Source organism: Thrips palmi, unplaced genomic scaffold (genome assembly GCF_012932325.1).
Source record: "Thrips palmi isolate BJ-2018 unplaced genomic scaffold, TpBJ-2018v1 HiC_scaffold_15, whole genome shotgun sequence".
NCBI lineage: Eukaryota > Metazoa > Arthropoda > Insecta > Thysanoptera > Thripidae > Thrips > Thrips palmi.
In genome coordinates this window covers 512,959-533,566 of record NW_023144624.1, presented here as the reverse complement: position 1 = coordinate 533,566, position 20,608 = coordinate 512,959, and the positions used below count along the sequence as shown (strand labels likewise).

At 38.1% G+C, this 20,608-nt stretch overlaps 3 protein-coding genes across 3 annotated transcripts; 1 reads left to right on the top strand and 2 right to left on the bottom strand.

Annotated features, from left to right (window-relative positions):
- Window positions 1-359: 359 nt before the first annotated feature.
- Window positions 360-10,812, bottom strand: LOC117641315 (ribonuclease 3). The gene is made up of 22 exons (XM_034378536.1): window positions 10,542-10,812; window positions 8,714-10,252; window positions 8,486-8,629; window positions 8,247-8,401; window positions 8,000-8,139; window positions 7,710-7,877; window positions 7,419-7,608; window positions 7,204-7,320; window positions 6,962-7,105; window positions 6,698-6,842; window positions 4,951-5,158; window positions 4,744-4,877; window positions 4,526-4,638; window positions 4,154-4,374; window positions 3,939-4,070; window positions 3,707-3,850; window positions 3,488-3,591; window positions 3,296-3,401; window positions 3,048-3,209; window positions 2,814-2,974; window positions 2,565-2,710; window positions 360-2,472 (listed from the first exon to the last, which is right to left on the bottom strand). Exons 2-22 carry the CDS (start codon window positions 10,126-10,128, stop codon window positions 1,424-1,426), a joined length of 5,298 nt encoding a protein of 1,765 aa, XP_034234427.1. The 5' UTR covers window positions 10,129-10,252; window positions 10,542-10,812; the 3' UTR covers window positions 360-1,423.
- A 130-nt stretch (window positions 10,813-10,942) lies between these two features.
- LOC117641317 (cytochrome c oxidase subunit NDUFA4) lies at window positions 10,943-12,587 on the top strand. Its single transcript, XM_034378538.1, has 3 exons — window positions 10,943-11,105; window positions 11,406-11,552; window positions 12,479-12,587. Exons 1-3 carry the CDS (start codon window positions 11,049-11,051, stop codon window positions 12,527-12,529), a joined length of 255 nt encoding a protein of 84 aa, XP_034234429.1. The 5' UTR covers window positions 10,943-11,048; the 3' UTR covers window positions 12,530-12,587.
- Window positions 12,588-12,795: 208 nt separating this feature from the next.
- On the bottom strand, window positions 12,796-20,030 carry LOC117641316 (leucine-rich repeat protein soc-2 homolog). The gene has a single exon (XM_034378537.1). It carries the CDS (start codon window positions 19,837-19,839, stop codon window positions 17,950-17,952), a length of 1,890 nt encoding a protein of 629 aa, XP_034234428.1. The 5' UTR covers window positions 19,840-20,030; the 3' UTR covers window positions 12,796-17,949.
- Window positions 20,031-20,608: the final 578 nt, after the last annotated feature.

Sequence of the window (20,608 nt, the reverse complement as noted above, 5' to 3'; positions counted from 1 at the left end):
AGGGGAAACAAAGTTATTTAAGAAATGCAGGTCCTTCCATCTACCCTCTCCGATTCTGATGAAATATGGTGGGCACATCTCCTTGGCTCGAGACTCCCACGCGACTCACACCCTCGTTGCCCACCAAATTTCCTCAGAATCAGAGGAGTTAATGTTAGAACCTGTTTTTCTGAAATAAATTTGCTCGGGAGGAGGTAATAGAAAGTGGCAGGTCTCAGACATCGTCCATTCCACATCAAAAACATGGAAAGAAAAACCACCAGGTTTGTAAAATCTTTCAGTTATAATGACAGCTTTGAAAAATAAAAAGAGCGTACATGATTCAAAAAAAAAAACGACAAGCACAAAAGGACAATGAATTGGTTTTTCCACATATGTATTGAACTAAAAAAGAGGAGAATGACACACTTGGGAAGTGGCAACATTAATTGAAGTACAAATTACAAAGATAAAATGGACTGTATAAAACAACAGCACCAAATTGAATATTCAATAATGCGAAAACACACAGGTGATAAATCCTCTTCCTACAAACAACACTTAAAAGTAAATAAATGGCACTTATGTTCCTTGGTATCAACAGTTTCATTGAAAAGAAAGAACTACATGTCACAGTCTTAAAACTTATCTGCAGCTTGCAGTAGGCCCTATTCACCAATTTGTTACTAGCAGCATAATTCTTCTCTAAGTACAACAAATCAGAAATTAAGTTGCTTTTGATTGTCAGTAATATTTAATAGCAATAAAATATTTGATAGGAAAACAGTTTACAAGGTAGTGGAATCACAGAAGTATAGAGTAGCTAAGCTGAAAGAAGTTTCCTTAAGTTCTCTTTAGGCCTGCTAAAAGATGATATGCAAAACCACAGAATGGGTTTAGCAGACTCGCTTTTGGCTTCTACGAAACCATTTTCGTGTAGACCTACCAACTATGAAACTTTCAAAACTGCTGTTAGCAATGCACAAAGAGTAGGCGTTAAGGGTTGGCCTAAAGGATTTCTCCATAATAGCAACAAAAAACATGTAAAAAGAAAAAAATTCAAGAACAAAGATATCACAATGTTAAAAACATATTCCTCTTGTAGAAAATACCGCATTACAGCCAACATTATATGAAAAATTAAAAAGAGACAGTACAACAAAAGGTTTGCAGAAATCAGTACGGTTATTGTTGGAGAAGAATGAATGATAAATGCGTATTATCAGACTTTACTTCCATACACACTTGAATAATAAATTAAATGAAAATAGCCTGAAAGCTTCTGGGCAATACAAACTACATTCTCGCAAATACACATGATATGATTCACTGGCACATATTGCAAATATTTTATAGGTTTCTCGGGTTTCTTTGGTCATTGCTTACATTGTGATGTCAAAGAGTTGACTGGACCTTTGCAATTACTACCTTCGAAAAACTTACACTAATCATTTCTCTCAATTTCGGCAACTGTCTGCGCCTGTCCTTCGGTATCTTCCTTCTCAGGGCCTGTTTCACCTGACAACTGCATATCTGTAACACCAGAGTAGGATTTGTTTGGTGCCCCTGTTTCGATGGGCAAACAGACTCCACTAGTGTCTTCATTTTCATTCACATCATCAAAGTCCCCCACAGAACTGGCTCTGCTGCTGCATCTGCTGCTCTCACTGTCGCTTGCATCGGTGCGGTAGGTGCGGGGGGAGGGAGAGTTGAAGAAGGGGCAAGAGGCTCTGCTGGACGTCCTGCTGGAGGCCCTGCTCCTGCTCCTGCTGCTCGCAGGACTACTGCTGCCACTACTGCTACCTTCAGAGCTTGCATTCTCTATACATTTGGGGCTCTGATAATCATCAATATCCATCATCTCCAAGTTCAATTGGGAGCGGCATTCTTCCAGTGTTGGGCTTAGTTTCTCTCTCAGAGCACTGCTAGTCTCATGTTCTTCCCTATTGTGGACATCAGCTTGCCTGGCCTCTCTGGGTACAGAGTCACTTCGATTGTTGGTGTCTCCATCCCGTATCAAATGATCTCTTTCAGTATCACAGCTTTCCAGTTCCTTCAAGTCCTTGCTACGACTTAATTGTCCTCGGTCGAGGACACTTTCCCGACCATTTCGATCTTTGCTTCCTCTCCTTGTTTTGTACTTATCCCTTTCCTTATTTCTATCTCGCTTAAGGTCTCTGCTTTTGTCTCTTTCGCGATCTTTTTCCCTGTCCCTTTCTTTGTCTCTAGTAGCACCTCTGTCCCTGTTCCTAGTCTTGTCTCTTTCTCTATCCCTATCTCGGTCCCTTTCCCTCTCATCTCTGTGTCTGCTCCGTTTATCTTTATCATCGTGGCTGCGCCGGCTCTTGTCTCTTGTTCTGCTTTTTTCTTCAACAGCTCGTAATTCCACATCTCTTGCAGCCTTCAATGCAGCATCTCTTCTAGCTCTCTTTTTCTGTTTTTTCATACTTTTTGCAATCACACGTCTCTGATGGTCCAGTTGAGGGAAAAGTTCTGAAAGCATTGGAATAAACACAATAAAACTGTAATCATGAATATCTATTACATTTACTTTTATTGGGTGACAAGCAAGACTGTGTCCTGACCTGTGGAGAGCTCCAATGCTTCATTTGCAGCATTCATTTCCGCTTGTTGAATGCTATGACCAGATGCTTGAGCTAAGCGTTCTCCTCGGAAATAGACAGCCACGGTGTAAATACGAGTATTCGTTGGTCCCATACATTGAATAACCCTGAGAAAATTAAATTGTGTTGATAAAAAAACAAATTTCCTTTTGGAAAAAGAGAAAGAAAGCGCATACTGGAGAAAATCACAGCGTTTAAATAAAAGCTTACTTGTAAACAGGAATATCAGGTTCTCCACCTTCCATGGTCCGTAATGTGAGACAGCACTGTTGAAGTTTTGATTTAGGATCATTCCAATCCTGGTTCATAATGAAATCCTGCAACCTTGGGAAGAAGCACACCTCACAGAACAAGTGGCAGTGCTTTAAACCCTATCAGAAAGATTGCTCATTAATTCAAAATTCTGTTAAAGTGTGATAATTGCAAGACAATGTGAAATCTTACTTTATCTATGTACAAGGCACCTAGATAAGCTTCAAGCAAATCTGCTCGGTCTTTGGTTTTAATGTCATGCTTTGGATTTGCATAAAGTGCAAACTCTGTCATACCCAAGTCATCACAGACAACCGCTTGAGTTCTGTTATTGACCAGGGAACTCCTCAAAAGCTGACAGACAAAATAGGTAAATAAAAACACTTTGTTACACAACACCTACAAAATAGTTTATAAACTATTTTATGCAAAACACTAACCGATAGATGTCCCTCATGATGTTCAGGGAAAAATTTGTAGAGATATTCAGAAGCAATTATTTGCAGAACAGTATCACCTAAAAATTCTAATCTTTGATTTGAACCTCTAAAAATAAAAACAAAAAAAATAAAAAATTATTTGTTGAAAATAGATACTAGTTAACAAAAACCAACATATTCAAACTGACTTACAAAGTAAGATTAGTGTATCCAACACTGCGATCAGTAAATGCTCGGGCAAGTAGCCTAATATGTTTGAAATTAATCCCACTACGATTTTCAAACTCAGTCAATTTCTGAAACAATAAAATAATAAAGATGAAGTCAAAAAAATTTCCTAAAGTAAAATAGAAAAGTGAAGTGTAAGCCAAGTAAAGAAATGCTCGTAGAACTCGCAGAATAATTTAGCACCTGCAAAACAGGGAAATGTTGAATCCATTGACGATCCCCAGCAGGTTCTTGTTCTTGTAGAGGGTGCAAAGGGTAGTTCATCCATACATCTCCCAGAGTTGGCTCAGATTTCCATAAAGTGAGACCAAATACCTTATCTGCTTCCTGCATAATAATAACATATTATCATTGGAATCCCATTGACAATAAAAATAATCAATGCTTTGCTTAAAAGACGAGAACTTTGACTCACTTCTATACCACCATCAAGAAACAATGCTCCCATTAGAGCTTCAAAACAGTTTGCCATAGCATGACGCAACTCCAAATCATGACATAAATCAGATCCATGAGCATATAACATGTATGCATCTAGATTCAGGCGCTTGAGAAAAGAAAATTTATTCCAAATTTAATTTTCATGCTGTTAGCGAGCATATAAAGTGATTGTAAGCACTTGAAACTTACTTTGGCCATGACAGCAAGGTGCTGGTTTTGAACAATAGCTGCACGATAGGTTGCAAGACCACCTTCTTCAAGGTCAGGGAAAAGATGAAACAGATGGATACTTGTGATAAACTCAACAACAGCATCTCCAAGAAATTCTAATCGCTCATTGTGCCCAATATTTGATTCAGTTGCCTCTTTCTTTCCAAACCGGGACATTATCTGAATTAGAGTGTTGATACCTATTAAAAAAATGTAAACCTTGTTATTGAGCCACTGTCACCATTATCAGACATCTGGATTACTGAAATTTGAGATGGCTCTTTCATTGGCAACCAGATTTTTAGATTACCCTTCACAGTTCACACGCAAAATCTGACTCAGGGCACTTACCTCGTTTTCGGGTATTCATATAATGAATGCGCCTGTCGCCATACTCAGGTTGCCTTATACCACAGTTTGTAAGAGAATTCCGGGCATGATCCGGATTCGTACCAAAATTCTCCCTAGGATGAAATAAATTTACATCATTTAGAAACAGAAATAAATTGTGCCATTTTACCTTCTGAATCATTTTTAACAAATATAGTCATTAAATTAACCGATTTTACCTATAGGAGGGATGAGTTAATGCAAGTTGCAGCAAATATCTATTTTTGAATTTGTAGTCCATATCCTCTTCCAGTTGGTCCAGTGATTTGTGAAATCGCAAATGACAAACTAAAACGGGCAACAGCAATGCATGCTGAAACATCAAAGAGGAGTTACCGTAGGTTTTACAAAATGCAAATAAAATGAGATGTTTCAAACCTACTTACCTGAATTATATCGCACATTATTCCTGTCCTGTAAAATCCCTGACTGCTTAAGGCAATTGTAACATCACGTTTCATTTTGCTCACAGTACGCATCTCTTGAAGACGATTTTCTTTTCCCATCAGTTTACGCTTGTCTTCAGGAGAAGGTTTAGGCATATTTGCCAAAAGATGGCGAAACTTAACATATTCTCTCCAATGCTTTTGATACCTGAAGAAAGAGATTGACATGATGTTTGCTCATTATCAGAACTACTATTTACAGACAGAGACAGAGAAAGAGAAAGAGAGGGACAGAGACAAAGACTACAGAATCTAGTTTTACAAATAAAAGCAATTGGAGGTCCACTTCTCTGAAAAGTGAGACAAAGGCTCACAATGACATGCATCAAACAGAAAATAGATTGAAGATAATTTGGTGCTGTTTGTTGGAAGGAACACGATGGTGACACAGTTACCACACCCCTGTCACTGACTCAACTGCATGTAGGACTGTAGGTACCAACAACACAAAAGGTTGTAATAAAATCTAACAAAAACCTGCTAATGGTATAACATGCAACAGAAGAAAGCCAGCCATGTACCACAAATATTTCAAAGTCACTCCACACATTTTCAAGAGAGTGTCATGCTTGCTCATATGACCCTTCATCCACAAGTAGTAAGTCTCTTACAAAGAAAAGACAATTTTTGATCCAGAGAGAATCAAAAGCTTCTCAGAACCATAAAACACATCTACCTTCGCCGACTCATTCTAGCAAAATAAACCAATCCCAAGACAGTCGCAACCCTTCACCACAGAGATCACACAGAGAGAGCCACATGCCACTGCCTGGCACCGCCTGACGCATCAGGACTGCAATAACAGCACTGTCTCTGATGGCCGCCAGAGGACCACACTAGCAGTGCTAGCAGCGCTTCAGCAGTCCAGCACTATGTCAGAGGTTTCTTAAATATAAATCTCTGATAAAGGCTAGGGACATAGCTGCTAGCAGGCACTGCAAGAAATTTTTGATGCATGCCTTCTGTATGTCAATGAGGTACTGAGGTGGAGCAGCTTTCAAGATGACAACAGGCACATTGAGAAGGGCACAATCTTAGGACCGGGCCATCAGTATGAAAAACCACATGGCTCTGGCAGATTTACCCTAGTCAATGTCACCTTGTGCTTTTGCATACTACACACTGCCTGAAAAATCAAAGAATGAAATGCAAACAATAAATGTAAAGGACTACACAAATATGAATAACACCAATGCCATGACACAATAAATATTTAACCAAGAATCCAAGAACAATTGTTGGTTGAAGAATATATATCACAATGAAAACAAAATTTTCCCATCCGTCTATTTGTTATTGTATTAAATTCAAGAACTTAAAGACCTATCAACAATCTAGTTATGTGACAGATAAACCTTTTGGAACAAATGCATTTGTGGCAAAGTTCAAGTGTGGAAAACCAGAAGAACAAAATACCTTCTAGTATCTTGATAAAAAGTATTACAGCCCCCCCTCCCCCCCCAAAAAAAAACAACAACAAAATACATTCTTAAAAAGGTTGAGAATAAACCATTCATGCTAAAGAAAGAATACAAGCAGCGAAGATGAAACAGAATTGTAGACAACATGCGCATTAATTGACAATTAAAATTGATGTGAACGACCAACATATGAGGAACAGGTCCAGATTAACATTTACCGAGGCACATCAAGAAAATAAATGAACAAATTAAGAAAAAGAACTTACTCAGTGTTCCCAGCATAACTGAGCTGAGGAGGACGTATACCAAAATGAACAATTTCGGGAAAACCCCCTGCATCCATAGTTTCACGGTCCAGCTGATCCACACGCAGTGAACAGGGCTTCATACCTGGTTTTGTAACAACCATACCTGTAGAAGAATATTTATAATTGTTACATGATCGGTAACTATTCTCCCACCAGAAGCAATATCATCATCAATATTTGGCTTGTTATATAGTTCAACTTCCAAAAAACATTTGCCCTTACATTTCACTTCATCAGCAAATGTTTGCCAGTCATACAAAGACATGTTAAAAATCTCATTTAAGCGTTCTTCTGGCACAAGAGGCTTGTTGCTCTTTAAAAGATACTTTAAAACTTCATTCATGGATAATATTTCCTTCCCATTTTCTAAACACAAAAAAAAACAATAACTATTTATTAAAAAACACAAGAGCACTTGATAACACAAAAAGTTACAAATGGTATTAAGTCTACATCATAATTACCCGGAAGGTCTCGTACAAAGCGGGGCATAAAATGAAATTGATTGCATCCCCCAGGATCTCCAAATGCTCTCAAGTCCAAGTCATGCAATTCTAAGACTTCATGAAAGAGGTAATTATCTACACAGGCAGAAAATATTTAACAATAGAAATGAAAAATATTCATAAAATAAAAAAAAAACAAAGAGAGGAATATTATTTAACAATTTGGTCCTTACAAAACAAATCTAATTCCTTGATTGTGAAATTTTCTGGCATGGATTCATCCACATAAAGGATTGTGTATTCAATATTAAATCTGATCACTTTGCAGGTAGGAAGTTTCACCAATGGAAAGTGTGACAGCATCGAAAATCCTTCAAAAATGTACTCATGGGAGTCATGTTCAATGATTGTAGGAGTCTTGGTCTATGATACAGAAAATTACAAAAAACAGATTAGTGAAGACAGTAGTGTTCTAAGGCACTTAGGGAAAAACATAAAAAGGACATAGGACAAAACGAACTTACCAAGAAATTAACTGGAGGAGACATGGTGATTCGATAATGGTGCAGTTTTCCCGCATTGTTTGTGTTTATATCACATTTTTCCAGTTTCTGCTCTCCCACATAAACATTGTGTCTGATCCCTGAGCGACGAGCACGATGACTACAACGACATAAAGGCCCATCATTCATCTGAAAGGAAACAAAAGAGATACAAAGATTGCCAAGAATAAGGTTCTTATTCCACCCACATAAACCACCATTTTCTTTAAATTACTACATCATTTAGGAAAAAAAGACAAAAACCATCTCACCTCGCCTCCTTCATTATGCCACAATTCAGAGTGAAGGCGTTGAGGATGCTTCCTTTTTCTTTCCAGTTCCATCATTGCTTTATCCTCTTCATCTGATGAACTATCCTCACAGCTGCTAGTGGAAGAATTGCTACCTTCTTCTGGAAAATGTAATCAAAGTAATGTGACACAGTTGGAACCAAAGTTAGAAACCGGTTGAGAGATAGAAAAATCAAACTCAGAGAAGTTACGTATTTATTTAGCCTACTTGTATGTCGACACATTTTAAACCGAGCCTTTCTAGGTAATGGTTGCTCAGCAGGAAACGTCTTCCTCTCACGATCTGCCCTTTGAACAAGCTCTATGTCAAATTGATCACAGAGTTCTAGTAGCTTTGGTGTTGCTTCCATGAGGTTAGGGTGCCTGCAAGGAACATAACAAATCATAAGCTAAAATTAAGAGAGAAGTATGACTGCAAACACCAATTCTACATGGAAATATTCTTACTGAGGGTTCCTCCGGTAATATAAATCAGCAGGAGCACATCGGGTCCATGTCTGTTTTTCCAATTCAATGATCTCATCTGCTTCCATTTTGGAGAGAACAACAAGTTTGTTGGCCATTTCTTCCAAATTTTTACAATTATTGAGTCTGCAACATAAAAGCACAAATTCACAGCATTCCAATGCAAAGACAATGGTTCAGCACAAATAAAATCAACACAAAAAATATTACCTCCAGCGTTCAACCAAAGTTTCTCTCTCAGATTTTGACTGATCTCTTTGACCTGATTCCCCATTCCTCTTAAGAACCAAAGAATCATCGTTCTTCCGGGATCTTTCAGAGCTTTTCCTCCCGTTTGTAGATTCACTTGGCTTCCTTGACGATACAGAATCTTTACAATCTTCATTTGTTTTCACTCCGTTAGACTTTCCATTTGACCTTTTATCTTCAATTTTCCTGCTAGGACTTGAACTTTCATCCTTTACATTAGAATCATGTATTTTGGAACTACTCTTTGAGCTCCTTGTTGAAGTCTTGGACCTAGGAGAGTTATGCCTGTCTAGCCTGGACCACTTGTGAGATCTAGATGGTGATCGAGACTTGCCCACAGCACGGCTAGATTTTGACACACCTCGAGTTCTACTGTGTGATCTTGATCTTCTCTTGGACCGACTAGAACATCTTGAACTTCGTCGCACTCGACTAGCAGACCTTGACCTTCTTGTATTTCGATCCCTTGATTGCCTTCTACGACTTCTGGATCTTGAACGCCTACGGTTATCACTTTGAGATTTTGAATTTCTTCTAGACCGACTTCTAGACCGTGAATTTCTAGAATAACTTCTTGATCTTGACCTTCTTCTATGATTACTAGACCGGTGATTTCTAGCACTAGACCTAGTTGAGGAAGAATTTGGGGATTTGGAATGGGACCTTGATCTTCGAGAATGTGATGAATGCCTTGATTCTCTTCCATGACAGTTATTGTGTACAGCACGTAGATTTGTTTCATAACCCGGTGGAAGAAACGGAATGCCCATTTTAACATGCGTTTCCAAAGGGGGAGGTGGCTGCTTCAGCATAGAAGGAGGAGGAAAACTAAAATTGGCTTGAGGTACTGGAAACATAGGAGGAGGAACTGACATGTGTTGTGGGTTACCAGAAAATGGAAAATACTGAATTCCTTGAAAATATACATCAGATGTTGGGGTAGGATACTGAAAATCATAGGAACGAGCATATGGCAGCTCCACTCCAAAGGGTTCCTGACTCCCTCCCGCAGTTCCAGCCAAAGGAGGGTAAGCCAAGAATGTCGTTTTTTCCAGTCCGCCATTGAGCTGGTGGGCAGCAACTGTTGCCTGAGACTCAGCTAAAGGAGGTAGAGGTGGTGGTCCAGGTGGTGGTCCAGGTGGTGGTCCAGGTGGTGGTCCAGGTGGTGGTCCAGGTGGTGGTCCAGGTGGTGGTCCAGGTGGTGGCCCAGGTGGTGGTCCAGGTGGAAGTCCAGGTGGAAGTCCAGGCGGAAGTCCAGGTGGGAGTCCAGGAGGGGGTCCGGGCGGCAATGGAGGAAGAATAGAGACATTGCTAGCTGAAGGCAACGGGGGTTGGCACGGCATACTCGGGATAGACAAGGGCTGTGGTGAATGCATCTTTGAGACTATTGGGCCAGGATAGTCTTGCACAGTTTAACAGGATCAGCGTTATGGTCTGGGCCAAATGGTTGGAAGTACAAGCTGATGATTTGACGTCACTGCCATCAGCTCCCATGGACACCTAAAAAAGGAATGAATGTTGGTCACTTCAAATTCAAAGTCTAACAAACAAACCAAAAATATAAACTTATTCTGGAATCAGAGGACACATTTCACGCATGCTTTCTGAAAAAGCAGCAACAACAAAAATTCAGATTCAGAAAATCATCATGTTAAGCATGACGGAATGGGAAAAGAACATAAACTTGAGCACTAGCACATTCAATGAACATTTAAAAATTAACCAGAAAGTGGTGGAATTGCATTTAATTAAGAAGCTCGATTCGATGAAAAACAAAATGAAAACTAACCCAACTGTTCATGCGAAGTTCAAAACTTCACCTTCCCGACACTTAAGCAGCATTTTAGAATTAAATTGTGCAAATTTAATGTCTTGGATTTCTTTACAAAGGCAAACCAGCAGTGGCTGGACAATCGGCATCACACATATCACATCTAGATCTCTAGATGAACATGAACAACGACGAACGGAAAATTGGCAGTGGCAGAGATCAGAATCGGAAACGGTATGTGTCAAATGGTATCATGGTATCGGTCGTGTGTAAAACCAAAACCATGGTAAAGCATAACAAAGTTCTCATAAAAAATCCCTCAATGATATTCTTTGATAGTTTCCTTTCGAATTTAGAAGTGCAGGGTTTGCCAAATTGTGGTGGTCATAAAGTGGTCGCTCCGTCACGTCTGTAGTGTCGTCTGCCTCGTCCTCGTCCCCTCGCGTTTGGCCACTCGTCACTGGTCTGTGTGCTAGTGCGCGTATTACCGATATTCAAGTCACTAGAATATTTCATCCTACAATAATGGGAGGAGGAAGGTTTCCTGGAACTTCCATTGCTAGCTTGAAGCAAAGGAAAGAGGTGGGTACAATCTTCTTGCCAAGTTCTTCGATGTTATGATGTGTGTGCTGTGTTAATCAAGAGCTGTACTTGAAGGTCGATTCCGTCTCTTTCAAGTATTGTCATTTTTGCTACGAGAATTGTTTCTGGCATACCGTCAGTTTTTTCGTTCTCTATTGTGATATTGTAGTTTTTATACTGATGTCGTCCCGTCCATACCAACTGGACTACTTATAACTATATAATAGTAGGGTTATCTTCTCTTTGAGTCTTTTACTTTTTCATTTTATTTGGGTGTTAATCAGTTGAATTTATTTCCAGTTAATCCCTGTGTGGCTCTGCATTGGAGTTGGTGCCATCATTTCCGTTGGATACACCTTGAGACTAGCGACCAAGAATCCCGATGTTACATGGAACAGGCACTCAAACCCTGAGCCTTGGCAAGAGTACGAAAAGAAGAACTACAAGGTAATATTGACCACAATATTTTTCCAGTGCTCAAGAAATATCAAAATGAATACTCAGTTAATGTAGATTTTAACTTGGTGTAACTTTAAGAGAATTAACTGAAATTATGTCTCTTTTCTAATTTTATTTCTTTTTCAGATTTCAACCCCAATTGAAAGGAAAGGACGAGAAAAATTTTAATTTGGTTTAGACACAATTGGTGACCCCATTTTAATTCCGTAAATTTTTTAACACACAAATCAAATGTGGATAATTTTTTCAATATGTAAATTATTTTGTAGGTGAAGATAAAATTTGTTAAAGCTTTTTTCTGTTACCTAAGTACTTTTTCCCTTTTTTAAAACAAAGAGGAGAGAAGACAACATTTGGATGAATTTTTTTGGTTATAGGAAAAATTTTGCAAATTAAACCATTTAGGAAATGAATGTACTAAATTAGGCCAACAATGAGACAAAAAAAATTCTCCTCTTATGAATTTTACCTGTTTATTACATGATTTTTTGAGATTACTAGATGTTGTGCTGTTGCCAGCCAAAATGTTCTAAGTCCCACGATTTTAACCTCAACAACGGTGCCGGCGCATGCGCCCTCTCGCCGCTAGGTCTCAGGGAAGCCCCGTTCCTCTAGGGGCATTGTTAGCACACCCCAGCCATGTAACGTGATGTAGACCAATGGATACAGCCCTGCTCCCCCGATCTCTAAACCCAAGTTCAATGCCCATTGATTGTACTATACAAGCATTATTTTTCTCTGAAGTAATGTTGCTACCAAAACCTTGAACTATTCAGAAGACATCAGTTAAATGGTTTACGCCTTATATTGAGTGAAATACTGAGATTACATTTGTGTCACCTGAAGGCAAAGAACGAGTACCACTTAGCAAAATTGATAAATTGCTTCTCTAACTTGTTTATTCTTGTTTTCAGATTGTCAACCCAATTGAAAGGAAGATTGGCACAGATGCACCTAAATTTTAATATTGTAGTTTTTAGACAGTCAATATAGGAGTTTAACATGCTCAGCTACCTATTTTAATTTGGCCCTGCCTAAATTTTCTTGTATTTATCCCTCAAATCCATGCTGGCATCAAGTTTTAACCGTCACTCAACATGTGCAACATTAAGTTGTAAGGCATCAATGATATAATTGGAATAAAGATTTTTCTTTGTTTCGTCAGTTACTCTCTAGTACTTGCTTTTCATTTTGTTCTACATGAGACAGGAAGAGGAGAAAACAACACACATTTAGGATGTCACACTTTTATTTTTCCTGGTTACAGGAGAAATTGATACGTGTCGCATTCAATTAGTGCCGATTGATGGAAATGAAATAGTACACAATAGGCCTTAAGCATCAGCCCTGAGACATAAGAAGAATGGTGGGGCTAACACAACATGAAGGGCATTTACTATTCTCAATCTCACTTAAGGATCTAATCTGATGCCCTTTCCTAAATTGAATTTAATGCTGCAATCTCATCTGGGCGCACACAGCAATAATGGTTTTTACATCACAGTGTACATTTATGTACATTCTGCATGTAGGTAAATGCAAGATCTGACCAGAAAGACATAGTGTTTAGTGCGCATCAAGTTGTTCACAATAATTCATGTATTTTGAACTTCTACACCAGCCTTCAGAATGATATGCCTCAATTAACACCACTACAAAGGTGTCCAACACTGAGACGAAATATACAGAACACACAAATTTGTTTGTTTTGCTTTTCTTTCTCTGAACACATATACTTCAATCAAAATTAAGTGTCAATACTACAATTAATAAAACACATAAATAGAAGCATAGGATAAAGACACTGAGTTTAAAATTTTGAGACATAATTACCAGAGTTAAATCAAGTTGGCATGAAAGTAACATGAAGCTGTAAGAAGGAAGAAAAGAAAAAAAGTCTCCAGCAGTAAATAACTTACACAGTCACACTACTTTCTTGACTCTTCTTTCCCATCACAGTTTTTATTGTCATATTGTACATCAGCACAATTTTAATTGAGTTTCAGAGAAATATGGTTCCTTATCTGCTATTCCAGAGGTGGATAGTGTGGAGTTTCAACTGACAGAAGGAAGCGGCTCTGTACACCGAGTCTCAATACCAAAGCTAGAATGTTAATAATTTAGAAACAATTATCAACACTATTTCTGTTAAGCAATATTTGAAAAATTAAATAAATAAAAGGAGAATCCAGTAAGCTAGGGCCATTCTTCTTCAAGTACAAGTACTCATCAGGTACAAACAAAGCAATGTTTTTATAAAAAGAATTCTTCTTTTTTTTGGTTGAATCTTTAACGCCACAAATTTTTAATTATTTGAAAGACTTAAAGATGGAATTATTCACAATTGTTTACACTGAAAATGTACTGGAGGAAAGAAGATGCTTGTTAACATTTATCACTGAATAAAAGCTACTTTTTGCAACATACTTAAAATGAAACACGGATATATAACAACATTTGCACCAACAATCAAATCAATTTAACCATTGATATAGCTATAAACATACATAATACTATATGCAATGAATTGGGTACCTTCAGTAAACGTGGATAAAAAGATATAATCATTTTTTGTAACAAAAGGATGTAAACAAATGTACTGGATTAAAATTCATAAATCCACGGATTGAGGGATACAATTTCCTCACAAATGTCTTTTAACAGAAAAAATTCACAAAATATCACCATTTAAAGCTTTAAAAATATTTCTCTTAATCTATCAAGTCACAAGGCTGATTTTGAAGCCATTTAACAATTCAAGCACATCCAGCGTGCTCTTAACCATTTGCAGAAAATAAAATAGGCCTTCATATGAGCATTTAAGTATAGTCCAGAGCGATGAATTGATGTCCAATAATTTCCTTTGATCATGTTGCACAGAAGGGGCAATGTATACTGATAAGACATGAAAATGGACAACCATACAATACTATGCTAGGGGACAAGGCAGATCCCATAAAGGAAACACAAACACACACACAGAGAGATCACGTTGAAGAGACACATGTCTGACTAAATCAATTTTATCTACAAAACTCTGTCACTAAATTTTGTTAGCATTTGATTACAATCTATTCCACAATTAAATGGCATGACCAATTTTATCATCACATCACAATGGGTTTCAAAAGACATAAACAGTAACGTATGTAATACAGATCTCACACACACCAACCATGTCCAATAACAAGACTACACAGAGAAAAAGAAACACAAAGTGTTGCTTAATGTTGTTCAATTCTTAGTGTATGTTCTCTTTCCCAGAGGGAAATAGTGGGAACATACCTTCCGAATGACAGGTATCATTTAGTGGAAAGATCTAGTCTCAAGCAACCTGACAAATTTTAAACATATTTCACTTTCTAAGAAAAATACAATTACGGTACAAGAAAGCAATGAAATTACAATTTGTCTTTCAGTCTATAATACTTTCCTAGAACTTACAACATAAGATCCCTACCACCCTCATTTTTCTTCTGACAAACTATGCATGAAAAACACCAACAAGCATACATGGCACAACAGGAACTTGCAAATGCTGCCTTCATTGTTGGATTTTAGCTTCAACGTTGTGACTTAGTAGTTGTATAACTACATTAGATTTTGCACCACATAATTTCTGCACTTTCTCCAAAATTATGGCAGTATTAAAAAGCACAAGCTTCAGAACTGTAAGCTGACAAGGCAGTTTAAATTTTCCTATCAGCATTACCTGTGATGAACCAACAAATCCTCAAAAATACAATGGCAAAGAGTACACATACAGTCTTCAAAATTCATTCATTCAAACATAAATCACACTTGTGCATCAGTTCAAGTATTAAAATGTGGAAATATATCTAAAGTAAAGCTACTTTAGGCAAAACATATATCACCCACTACATTGGGAGTAACACGAGGCACACAATTTGAAACAAAGCGACCAAAAATAGAAATTTTAAGACGCTTGTTTTGTTTTTCTATGAGGCATGCGTATAGTATCTTACATTTACTGTTTGCAGGAATGCATAATTTATACAGCATGGTAATGGGCTATTCAGATGCTTGTCTGAGGCAAAATGCTAGCCAGCCATAGAGCTGGCACAAACAAAAGGAAAAATTCATTCACTTCCCACTCAGCCACGAAGACTGTATAAACTAGATTGGATACACCACTATCCTGCAATTTATTAACAAAGCAGTAGCACTTGTCAAGAAAACCTTGGCCCAACACTTAATATAAATGCATCGTCTAAAGGAAGAACTTAAGGAACCATGTAATAAGGGCCTAATGGAGTAGCAACAAAACATTGTTATTAGACGTTTTTTCAGACACGCTGATGGAAAAACCAAATTAAGACCTTGTTTTGTTGATACTCTATTACACCCTACTTACGTGAAGAAACCAGGAAGTCAAATGAACTTTTGACTTGTGAAAGGCAGTTACAGTATGTTCTTTCACCCACCAATCCAAAGACAACACAAAAATAAAAGCACAGCTGCTCCACATCTCTAGGAACCCACAAGACAACTGAGTTCGAACAAGTAAAAAAAATTAAGCCTAAAGGAACTGATTTCTTGAAAGCACACACATACATTAATACATTCACAATACATTGATCAAATAACTTCAAAATAAAAATTTCTTCGAAAAATGTCACCTAGTAACAGGGTAGACTGCTTATCCAACTTTAATGACTTTCTGCAAAAAGTATGGCCAAGTTAACTGTGTGAAGAATTAAAGGTAAGATATAAATAAACAGGGTAGATCGTATACTACATTCAGCAAGGCTACTATAGGTTCCAGTTCAACATGGCAATAGTGTATGGCTGAAAGTGCTCATTGAATGTCAACCTGGCTATCTGAATGCAAAGTCTGGGGCCCAAGAGTCTAATGCCAACTATTCCATAAAAAATAAAATTAGTTTTGGTGACATCTACCAAAAATGCTAAAAGATTAAGTTTCCAGGTCATTTAATTATCCATGAACTGAAACAAAGCATCATATCATAATTAATATTGGTACATGTGCTAGAGTAATAATTTCAATGTGTCTTACTGACACTCTACCTCGGGGTTATTCAGGCCGTAACAATAGTTCCAAATATACACAGATTTGGCACTTTCCAACTAAAAAGTCAAACAAGGCTACCTTATTACACCAAATATATATACTAAAACAATTTCATGATTTAAGAGAGTTTTTTAAATAATTTTTGGCATTTCAAATCAGTAGGCCTCACACTTTGGCTACAGCATTGATGCTAATTCCATAACTAACACACATTAAGATGACATTGAAAGCCATTAATACAATATGACTAAATAAGAATAAATATGTTTTAAGGTGTACTGACCAGATTAACATGAATTAAAGTCTAGAAGAATATTAAGACACAATTTTCATCACTTTGAGTAACATATGTAATGTAATACCCACAGAGAACCGCTTGTGTTTTCCAACATTCAATTTTAAATTTATTCAATTGTTTTGTACGACCTTTCAGTTTAATTTTTTTTCTATCAGATACAAATTATAAAAGACTCACTAGTAGGGGCTACCTACACACCTCTCTCCCCTCCCAACAAGTGCCTCCTGGACAAAGTGTCGACTAGTAAAACAATAAACTTCTTGGGATGTGATGCCAAATCTTTTCAAACTGGTAAGAAATATTACTTGTAGAATAATAGTTTACCAACATAAATGCTAACAGGCAATATACTGCTCTGAGTGTATTAGATTGATTACTTAAAAAATTGTAATATTAGGACTATACATGCCGACCGTAAATCTCAATGCTTTGAGCACCAACAAAATACATTTTCATTAGTTATTAATAGTAGTAATAGGCTGAGAACATCCGAAAGCAATGCTTAAAATTAACAGAGGGATAAAAGGAATAACTATAGCAGCTTAATACAGGCAGTACCTGAAGTAAACTGATGACTGCTTCTAGTTTTTTTTAAAAAAGTCATATTTAACCTTCTTGACAAGGAAAAAAATTAAATAAAGAACATTAACTTGGGGACAGAAAGTATTTCACAATAATCTATTGAAAATCTGTAAGATAAAATTGATTGCCTTGGTGACATCTCATAAAACACAAGAGGGCAAGAAAAATTAATTCACAATAAGAAATGATAATAACTAAGGAGCCTAAATGAATACCTGAGTAGATTTGACTTTAAATTTACAAGTGCAGTAAACAACAAGCAAGATGCAACAATAAATATTTTGCAAGCACGTGAATGATGAAACTTCTGAAATAACTGATTCAGTTAAAAATATTAAAAAGGAATTTTTTTAAGGATTTAAAAACAAGTTGCAGCTATGGATGGAACAGGCCAAATTGAGTGCAAAGAAATGCTGACGACATTGAGCACATTGTCAACGGATACAGTAGTCTCACATGGCACGGTACGGGCCTTGCAATTTGAGGTACTGTATCACTAATGAAGGTCCTTTACTGACAATGTCGGCAGGAATTTGTGAAAGGGGACAGTTTTCAATACTCATGATCTGAAGGCTGGAACATAATGCTAGTTCAAATGGAAGATTGTGCAAATTAGCATTGTCATTTATGTACAATTGTTCCAACTGCTCCAAACTTCCTATCTCTTCAGGTAACTGGATTAAATTGTTCTCACCAACACTTAGGTATGTCAAGTTGACAAGGTGGCCAATAGCTCGGGGTAGGATTGAGACTTGGTTGGATTGTACAACCAACTTCTGCAGTTCACGCAGATATCCAATCTCATTAGGTAATGTTTCAATCTTGTTTTCTTCTAAATCAAGCACTCTGAGTTTGCGCAAACTTCCAATGCTGGCAGGTAATCTACGCAGGAGATTGTTTGACAAAATTAAAACTTCCAAGTTCTGTAAATTCTGTATATCTTCAGGTAGCTTCGTTAGCTGATTGGTTCCAAGATTTAGTTCAACCATATTCAACCATGTTCCCATGTCCAAAGGTAGGGCCGTCAGCTGGTTTTCTTTCATGATAAGCTTGGTGAGATTTCTTGCACGAGAAAAAATGCCATACGGAATTTTATCAATTTGATTATGCTCCAAGTTGATTGATTGAACACTAGTAAACTGTGCAGGTCCTCCAGATGGGTAAGCAGTAAAATTATTTCTTGACAATGTGATTGTTGTTAACTCAGACAGACTGGAAAGAAGGCCTTCCGGTAGAACTGAGATGGCATTTCCCTCCACATTGAATTCATCCATATGCTTGCAATTGCTGAGGGTCTGCGGAACACCATTTAGACGGTTGTATCTCAACCCAAGTCGCTGAAGCTGGCTTAGCTCTCCAATGCTGTCTGGGATGTCCAGTAGTTCATTATGTTGTAAATCAAGAGTGAGTAACATCATACATTTGCCAATCTCTTCAGGCAAGTGTTCAAGGTGGTTATGCGATACATCAAATGTTACAAGATTGACTAGAGTACCAATCCCAGCAGGTAGCTCTTTGATTTTGTTTTCTCGTAATGAGAGCATGGTGAGGTTTGTTAAATGACAAATGTCATCACCAACAACTTTGATGCGATTGAACCGAAGAAATAGAGTTGTTAAGGAGTGTAACTGATACACAACATCGGGGATCTCATTCAGCTTGTTGTGACGAAGGTCCAAAACCCTTAAACTTTTCAGATTTGATAGAGATTCAGGTAAACTAGTCAAGGAGTTTTCACTAAGAGCTAGAGTGCGAAGATTAGACAGGCTGCCAATTTCCGATGGTAGTGTTGACAGCTTGTTACCATATAAATACAACTCGGCAAGATGAGTCAACTCCCTCACAGTAGGTGGTAACATAGTTATGTTAGACTTACTGAGATCAAGTCGCAATTCTCCCTCCTCTTTGTTTTTGAGGAACTCTTTGCAACAGTCGAGATCCGCTTGCAAAGGCCTGCATTTTTTCACCGTCGGCTTGGGATGTTTTGACTCGGGGTGTTTGACAGTCACCACCTTAGGTTTGGTGCCGTCTAGGCCAGCTGTTGAAAGTTTCTTCTCCGTTGGCTGCAGGTCCAAAGGAAGCTGCGTGGTGACGCTGGGGGCGGTAGCAGTAGAGCCGGTCGCCATCGTGGTCGTCCCGTTCACGATTGAAGCGATTTCGATCTCGCCGTCGCCGTCGCACTCAAACCCCTGATGGTTGTTCAGGCCACCCGTCGAGCCCTTGTAGTCTGCCAGTCTTTCTGCAACTACGCTGCTCTCCCCACCACGACTCCGGCTCGCTTTTCTCATTCTACGCCGCACAGCAGTGAGGAACTGTGATAACACGGCACATTTCTCAAACATACACGAGAATTTGCCACGCTATGACGCTAAATGACACTGAAAACTAGCAGCAGATAATTGTGCGACAGTAGCCTTTCGCAGCAGCAGGAACGCTGTTCCGTCGTTTATCTGATCCGACCAATCCCGAGCTCGGATTAGAACTTCAGAAACTCCCGAAACCAACAGAAACTCCCCAAACTCCACCGCCCCGCCCCTCGGGTTTTGCGTTGGTTCCGTCACTGAAAATGTTAGCAAAGAAACCATAATATTGGCACAAGTCTATTTTTGACTGAATCGTTAAATAGTCAAGGCGCAAAAGCGAAAGAACGTCAATATTTTAACCGAAAAAATAGGGCACGACTGACCGTAGCTAAACAGACGACAGTCGAGGAGTTTGTTGTTGTTCTGTTCATGAGAGAATGGACCGGATACGATCGTCAACTGTCATCAACCACGATCCATTTTTCAGCGGTTTGTTTCGAATATCCCTAGGTCTCCCCCTATCGCTGTCCATCCAACGGGGGAAATATATAAAAAATATATATATCTGACCTTGAATCTTTTCCAGGTGGCAGTTTAGATATCAAAACTATTTGTATGTGTGTGTGTGTGTGTGTGTGTGTGTGTGTTAGACTGTCCCACGAAAAATTACATGTTCTGTTTGCTCACGGGGCACTTGAAAAATAAGTTATAAATGTAAAAAAAGGAATAAATTCTTTTGGCCTAAGTATTCGGACAGAATTTAGAGGTCGCGCATCGCTCCCAAAGTGAAAATAGCGGTTTTTGGCAA